This window comes from Calypte anna, chromosome 1 (genome assembly GCF_003957555.1).
Source record: "Calypte anna isolate BGI_N300 chromosome 1, bCalAnn1_v1.p, whole genome shotgun sequence".
Lineage (NCBI taxonomy): Eukaryota > Metazoa > Chordata > Aves > Apodiformes > Trochilidae > Calypte > Calypte anna.
Genome location: NC_044244.1, coordinates 24286068 through 24294403, shown reverse-complemented (window position 1 = coordinate 24294403; position 8336 = coordinate 24286068). Strand labels below are relative to the sequence as shown.

The 8336-nt window shown below is 35.8% G+C and overlaps 1 protein-coding gene across 1 annotated transcript in view; it reads right to left on the bottom strand.

Annotated features, from left to right (window-relative positions):
* Positions 1–263: 263 nt before the first annotated feature.
* Positions 264–8336, bottom strand: part of ASZ1 (ankyrin repeat, SAM and basic leucine zipper domain containing 1) — a 38028-nt gene continuing 29955 nt past the window's right edge. The window contains exons 10-13 of the mRNA XM_008500580.2: positions 7179–7291; positions 2575–2680; positions 2055–2168; positions 264–410 (exon numbers count right to left, since the gene is read on the bottom strand). Of these exons, the coding sequence (XP_008498802.2) occupies positions 264–410; positions 2055–2168; positions 2575–2680; positions 7179–7291 (480 nt within the window). The remainder of the gene's footprint in view (positions 411–2054; positions 2169–2574; positions 2681–7178; positions 7292–8336) is intronic.

The window sequence follows — 8336 nt, the reverse complement described above, 5'->3', positions numbered from 1 at the left end:
CCAAAAAAGAAAAGAAGCCAAGATTTTAGATCTACAGTCTATATAAAAAATGATTTTCAAAATAAACCCCTAAAGCACACTTTAGTAGCAGTTTTAATTTGCAATAACTTTATTTCTAGATCAAAGTACTTACTGCATGCAAATACTACATATTTGATGGAAACTACACACATTTTCACATTACTTCAGCTCTGCTGCATATAATGAACAGAAGCATCATATGACCAAGTTTTCAGAAAGTATTCACAGCATTGAACTTCAAGTCAGGTTTTCTTTACCACTAGCTTAGTTATAAAGAAATAAAAAACAAATCCAAGCAATGTTACAGTTCCCATTTTTACTAATCGTTTTTCCAAGGTGGGGGCTTTCTCTGAAAGTCTCACTCGGGTAGGGTCATACTTCTCTTCATGCTGAGGCAGATGTTAAGTTCATGTAAAAAGTGCAACAAAGGAAAAAAAATATTAGTGTGAGAGCTTCAAGTATGTGATTAAGTACCCACTCCTAAGATTCTGAATGCATATAGGATTGATATTATTTCTTTCTGTCTGTGCTCTACTTAAATTCAGTAACATGCAAAATTTTATCTTATCTGATACTTAATCATTCTGTAGTATGTATTAGAAAAACAATCTTTAAAAACTTAATTCCTCTGGAGTAAAATACACTGCTACAGCAATCTAACAGCAAAAAACAGGAGCTCTAATAAATATTTTAACCAGAATTTCTGCTAATTAATCTCTAAAATAACTCATCATTAAAACATCAAGTTAAATATGTAATAGTTTGGACTTCCTTGAAACTAAAAGGAAAGCACCTTACAAATGCTCAAATCCACCTTGAAGTTGAATGGAACCTTCTCATGAAGTCCAGCAGAGTTTCTGATTCTCTGCCTTAGTTTATAAAACTTGGAATACCATCTCCTTTACTTTCAAATATTATATGCTATAGACATAATGTACTGCTGGCAAAGACTTGTGACAACTAAGCTTAGTAGACAGTACTGAAAATTTTAAGGGAATTGATACAAACTGTTGAAGAGGTTTAACCATTTCGCTTAAATTGGAACCTTTCATCTCTATTCAAAGAGTGCCCTACCATAAATTAAGTGGATTAAAATTTTCACCACTGAAATTAATAAAATGCTACTGTATTTTAATAGAACTGAAATTGCATTTTTTTAATAATTAGAAGGGTAATGTTTAACATCTCTGTTTAACACTGGGTGCTGAGCCACCATGCCCCATCTTGACAGCTATAAAACCTTAATATAGATGAGAGCAAAGCCAAGTGGCAACTAAACCAGATCTCTCCCCAGCCCTTATACACGAGGCAAATATATACACAGAAGTGATTTCTGCATATGCAAAACAAGAAACACAAATAGCTAAAAAGTTCATTGCCATAACCTCCATCTAATTCTTAAATATATTTCATGTTAAGTGATTTATTGGGGGAAGGCTGTTATAATACATTAAATTTACTTAAAGCTACAGGAAATTGCATTAGTAGCATTATACTCAAGGTCTGAGTTCCACATGGCTTTGTTCAGCAACAGATTCCTTTCTGACACTGATGCTCCATTTACTCTATCCCAGCAGCCATTCCTTTTACTAGGCTGTTACTTAAAATGACCCCATCTGACAAGAGCATGTCATTGTGTTGGTTTGAGAATGACTGATGTGGTGCTAACATCTGGCCTTGACCTCTCCCACCCTCTTCTTTTGTCACTCTGCAGTTATCTAGATGCCTCTCATTCAATCCATAAAACTTTAGTATCTTCCTTGTGAATCAATTATTCCAAACAAAAGATTAAGAAAAGTATGTATTCAGAGCGGCCTTCATGCCACAGTGGTAGAAAGAAAAAGTTTGGCTGTGTCTTCCTCTGGAGACTGTCCATACTGTCTCATGTGTCTATGAAAATGTGGAAGAGGGAGAGGTAGATGCAATGTCCAAGCTAAAGAACTTGTGCCAGAGCAAGATGCAAAGCATTTCACTAATGGATGTCACATTTCAGGTTGCAGACAGTGTTTACAGCCTCACCCGAGCATACTCACCTTCTCTATCAGGTCCTTCAGTCTGGCAACTTCCATGCCTAGATTTTCAACGCTGCAACCCAAGTCTTTACAGACTTCAATAAACCTTTCAGTCGGTGCCCACTGCAGTACCAGCTGTTAATAGCATACAGTTATTTGCCAAAATTACTGTGGATTGCAATTTAATATTCTTTAGTTAACATGTCATAAAACACAATGTCAGAAGTTCGTAACTGTGTTTGTACTGGGTTTATATTGTACGATTTATACACAACATGATCTACCACTAACAGCCTTTCTGGGAACCTTTTGTCACTTAACTCCCCTATCAGCAGAAACACGAAGAAACAGATACATCTTCTTTAAGTGGGTAGCTTCACTCTTTGAAATACATTATTTTAAAAAAGTGTCCTTCAGAGAGAGAACATTGGACAGCTCTATATAACTACACAATAAGCTAGATAGATGAGGAGTATTCATATTTTTAATTTTACAAAGAATAATACATTCTAAAGCAATTTTTCTTTCTTTGGCTTAATACCTTGTGAGAATTTTCATGGAAATGCTTATTCACAATCTGCAGAGGAACAGTCAGCCTATTACACTCTTTATTCAACTTCCAAAGAAACTTGAGGAACTCATCTCCACTACAAAAATAGAACAATATTCTGTTATTTGTGTAAAGACTGTAACTTTTCGCAATTTAAATATTATTTATGCATTTCCAACAGAGCTTTGTGAATGAATTAGACATGCATTTTCATTACATAAAGAAAAAAAAAAAAAAGAAAAAAGCGTCATTTTAGCAAAGGGCAGCTAAATGCTACATTTAACATCCTACAAGTTTCCCTCTCTCCCTTCTTTTTGGAAACTAAAATCTTTAAATTATCTGGCATATTCATCTAGTAAGACACACTTGAAAGCTTAAAAAGCCTCACCCAAAGGCTGTTCAGAAACACTTTACTAATCCTCATTTCTGTTCCTAACTCTCATCAATCCTGTATTATCAATGACAACATTTCATTACCTATTGTGTATCAATGATTTTGTAATACACTGTGCACCACTGCAAAACTGTTTTCCTGTGTGTATGTGCATAAAGATCACAGTCTTGCAATGCCAGAAAATTTTTAGTCAAATTTTATACTGACTTACCATTATTCCAACCTTGCAACTTACATTTTTGAGGAAGATGTGGGGGGAAAAACCACAAATGGTTTGTACTTCGTAGCTGGGACTGAAATGACTACAATAGTGTCACTTAGTCTCCAGCACAGTGGAAGAAAGAATAAATTTTCTTAAAAGTAGGTAATGTCAGATATTTTAGGCTTGCAGAAATGTATATCCACATCCAGAGGCTGAGTACTACTGGATTATTCCAAGTGGTCCAATAGAAGCAGGAAGACAACTCTGAAAATTAGTTCAGTGTTGTCAAAGAGAAGAAAAAATTAACAGACTAACATCAATGCTGAGTTTCTAGAGCTTCCATATGACACCAGAGTTAATTTATTTTATTGTAGTAAGCCTCAGAGAGTGCTAGTAACAAGTCATAGTTCTGGCCAGAAAGTTGTTTCCATTGACCAGGAAGAGGAAAGAGGTGCAAGGAAGAAGATCCACTTGTTTTCACAGAGTGAGCTCTCAAACCCTGAAACTCAAGAGAAGTACCTGTACCTCCAATAGAAAAGTTACCACTAGCTATAGGCCATTCAGTATGAGTAATAATCAGTACTAAAACAAGAGACAACTGAAAGCTCCTGTTGGACGACTTACTACTCTATTTACAGAAGGATCTGAATAAATTAATTCAAACTTCAACATCCCTCTTTTCCCTAGGCAGTCTACTACTAAATCTAAATGCAACATACTCAACATCACCCTACCTGCTGCTGTTTCTGATGGCAAAAAGTTATATATAAAATTTGCCAGACAGCTAAACTATACATGCCAGTGTGGTGCAAGTATCTAAACAGAGACTAAATTTAGCCCAGAGTGTGTTTCTCCAACTTTGACACAAGATTGTTAATGAGCAAAGTTTCCACCACTGCTCAGCACATGTGATGTGCTACGCTACTGAACTACTAGGACTTTAACACTTAAACCAGAAACATATAGAAGCATCAGTAGGGATGTTGGAGGTTAAAAACCATGCCTGTTCATGGTTTTTATGAAGATGGGGAAGTAAGAAATGCTATTGGCTTGTTTTATAAAATAATTTTTAATGTATTTCCAAACTATGTAACTGCATTGAATATTTAAGGGAAAAAAACCCAAACACTAAACAAAATTAATCACATCTGGAGATAGTCTGACAGTTTCTCTACCATTACTACAGTCAAACCATCCTTATGAAAATTTCCTTCTACTTTGAAAGATAACATTCTAGTTAGCTAGGATGGGTTATGGCACCTTCTCTGTTTTGTCACAAAGGAAATTATTTTTAGGAATTCTGGAAAGATTCTCAGCAAAAATATGTCACGGGCATGCAGTGGGGAGGCAAAAAAAAGGAAATTAAAAACATACTTCATTATAGCAATAATAGTTCTTAAACATTTTTCTTCTGATTTTATCTCTTGCAGTGACATGTTCTTACGTTTGCAAATGGAAATAACCTTTTTCAAAAAATAATCACTTTTAAAAAGCATTAATGGCTGTCAAAACACCAGTGGCTAAACAGTGCTAGACACTCTGAGTTTATAATCAATCAGTTCAACATTTTCTACTATGTTAGTTTTTCTATGACTCAATGACTGATTTTCCTTCTCACAGAATGACTTTGAACAAGTGGGAAGTAAAAACTTTATATAATAGCATGTAAACATAGCCTATGATTTTGGTCTCAAGGTCAGATTCCTAGAATACATGTCAAGCCATTTTCTAGAAAACTATGCAGTGCTTGCTGTGACTGAAATGTTGTCATATTTTGTGATTCAATCTTTAATCAATCAATCATTTTCTAGTTTTCAGAGCTATATATGATCTAAAACACCATGTCACAAGTGTGCGAGACAGTACCGGACACCATGTGGCTCTTTTATTCTATTTTGCCATATATGCAGTGAACTGTTAACTTTTCGTATTCCTCCACTTATTTCCTCTGTTCTAATTTTTTAACTTTCTGCTTGAATGTTTATACTAAACATTACTGCATAGCAATCTGAAGATAGCACACTTTTCCAGCAGAAAAATGTATGAAGCATAAACTGGGTGAAGTCCTCTTGAACTGCAGCACATTGTCCCTTACTGAAGGGTCAGCGTTGTTTTCTAAAGGTGTGTGGCTTGGACAGCAAGACATCCAGATGCCAGACTTACTACCCCAGCTCAGCAGCAAAGCTTCTGTTTTAACAGGAACAGCTCAGATGCTGTCTGAGTATTTATAGTGTATCAATATTATACTGGTTTGTACCCTCCCGTGTGCTGGTGCTTCAGTTCTTCAGTCTTACAGCACATGTACCAGTTTGCACCTGGATTCTCTGCTGGCAAGTACATAGGTACGTGTTCAGATGGAGGAATCTCAGATTAAAAGCAGCATCAAGGCCTTGTGTTAGGACAAACACTCTGCTCTCCCAGCCCATCTCAGTCTTTTGAAAGCTTTCCCAAATGCCTTGCATGTCCTCCCACATCCCACAGCTCAAACTTGGCATAATGCTGCAAAAGATAACTCAAGCAGGCTGGAAAGCCTCTTTTGCAAAACGTAGTAATGGATACAGATACAGACAGGGTACCAGCATCAGGAGCAACCAGTGTATCTATGATGCTGCTACAGTAGAAGGAAGGAGCACTGTCTCCAAATCAGCCTTCTCTAAGTTAAACAAATACAGTTCAACTGACTAAAACCTTTGAAAGGTGAGCCACAATTTTCTGCCCAAATCCATTTCTAAAACTTTTGCAAATTAAAGAATCAAACTAATCCTGTTTTCAGGAGCAATTCTTCAGTTCTGGAAAGCAAGAAGAGGAAAGATACAAGCACAGAACATCAATTCAAGGGTAGGTCTCTCTTCTGGAAAAAGGCTCTCTACACAACAAAACAGAGAAGAGATTTAAGAAATCTTAAGACACCTTTGCACTTACTATACCCTTCATTCTTCTTTTTGTGGTGGATGTGGGAAGTGCTATACCAGTGCTGAGGGGATAATAAGGCTGCTGAGGGATGTTCCTCTCAGCTCAGGCCTCACATTCAGAGGACTGCACAAGACGTGGTCTTATTGGTAGTATGAGAGGTATTGCAGAGCTGATGCTTAATAGCATAAGAAAGAACCAATAAAGGGGAAAATATCAAGTTGGAATGGAAGTTTGAAGGAATAAAGCTGTCCTAAAATCCAGTTTCCTTATAGACCTATATAAACTATGACAAGGAAAATATCTTAAGGATTTTAATTTATAACAGTAAAAAATTGAGCTATTTGAGAAAACAGTTGAAACAGCTTCCAGTGGAAAAGAAAAGCAAGGAAAAAAATCCTCAATTTATATGTAAGTCACATTTATAATTTAAGATAGACATGTGCAAGTAATTAAGTTATCAGTTGAAAATTAAAGCCCTCTGCAGAAACTATATGCGTCTCACTCTCCCACATATTTTTGTATTGTACATTACAATCAAACAAATTTTAGCCTGCTTAATCTACAGACACAAAGGAGAATTATAGAGAGCACATCATACAGAGTTTTGACACTCCATGACACTCTTGAAGTACAGAGAAGAAAGGAAGGCAAGGCCCCAGTGCCACAGAGAAATAAAATCTGCTCATTGAAGCTTCTCAGAGAAGTTAAAGAACTAGTTAATACTAGAGCCCAAGAAGGCAGAGTTTATGATATGAACACAAGGTAGGGAAAAACCTGCACAGCAAGACCTTGAAACTCTGAAGTACAAAGAAATAATTCACCACTCAAAAGGATGGCCAAAGTAATGATGTATAATGGCAATGTAACCCACAAACAGATGCCTACAATAGGAGTCTATACTTCCAGCTTTCTTTGTATAAAACACAGCTATGACCTGCCCTTGTAATCTAATAACTGGTATACTCAAATGAATGTTATGCATGGGTTAAGGCATGAGAGAATTTTAACTCTGAGCTACTAAAACCAATCCAGTCACCTTAAATAGTTCATATTTCACTTCCATTTCCTTAGATATACCATTAATACCTCAATTCCATCTTCACCACTTCAGGGAGGTCTCCAATTCTTATTTCTTCCACTTGTATCTCACTAATAGCATCTAGGAGTTTCTGTTGATCTCCAGGATTTGTAATACCAATCTAAATTATAAAAATAATTCCAAATATTACTTTTAATGCTTATCAAAAATAACTGTATTGTACCATTTATTGTGTGAGCTTCTATTAGTAAGAATCAAAAGCAGTTGCTTCTAAGTTATTGCAACCAACTACAATGCACCTAACTGCCAAAGGCAAAATAAAATACCACACAATCATTCAATGATGCAAAACAAAATTACAAGAGCAGATGAGGAGCCAACCTGATATTGCACAGGATACTCAGAAAATCTGTTTGAAGTTTATTAAAAAAAAGTAATCCAATTTTTTTATGTATCCTTTTGTTGGTAGGATGTTATGCTCAGTTGTTTTAGAGTCATCTGAGTTATCTTTTACTGCAAAACAACCAATCATCATGATGAGGGTACAGCATTAACTCAGAAAGAAAGAATGGAAACTATAAAAATAGCACCAAATGGAGAATTTCACAGAAAGAGGACATATTTTTAGAAAGGCTTCTACAAGCCTTTTGGTATTTTTTTCAGTTAGAGAAACTGGTATAAGAGATGATACCTCTTTCTAAAACCTTATTTTCTTATAGAATCTCATGTAAAAATAGCATGTCTACCAAGAAATATAGTTGGTTCACATTACCTCCAAAAATTCATATTATCAGAAACTAATATGTATAGAAAATAACATATGTTAAGAAGACATTCATCTGGATGTTTCTACCATGAAATAGCCCATAAAAGCAGTTTTTTATGTGTCTGAAGGCATCATACTTAAACTCAGACTACAGTTTACACAGAATTTGGGTTCAGATCAAGCCTAAGTACCATGCAACATCACTTTATGCAGTCCCTAGGCTCAAACCAGTTCACCCTCTATACTCTTGGCTAATGCTGCAAACAACAACAGAGAACTGAATGTTGAACGCTTTTTGTCTTTTATGTTGGTTTGGCTTGGTTTGTGTCTTTCTGAAGAAAAGCACAGATGTCTTCAGAAGACATATACTATGTAATTTAGATTCTCCAAGTGGTTCCTGGGACAGAAAACATTGTCAACTGCGTTATCCACCCACCAT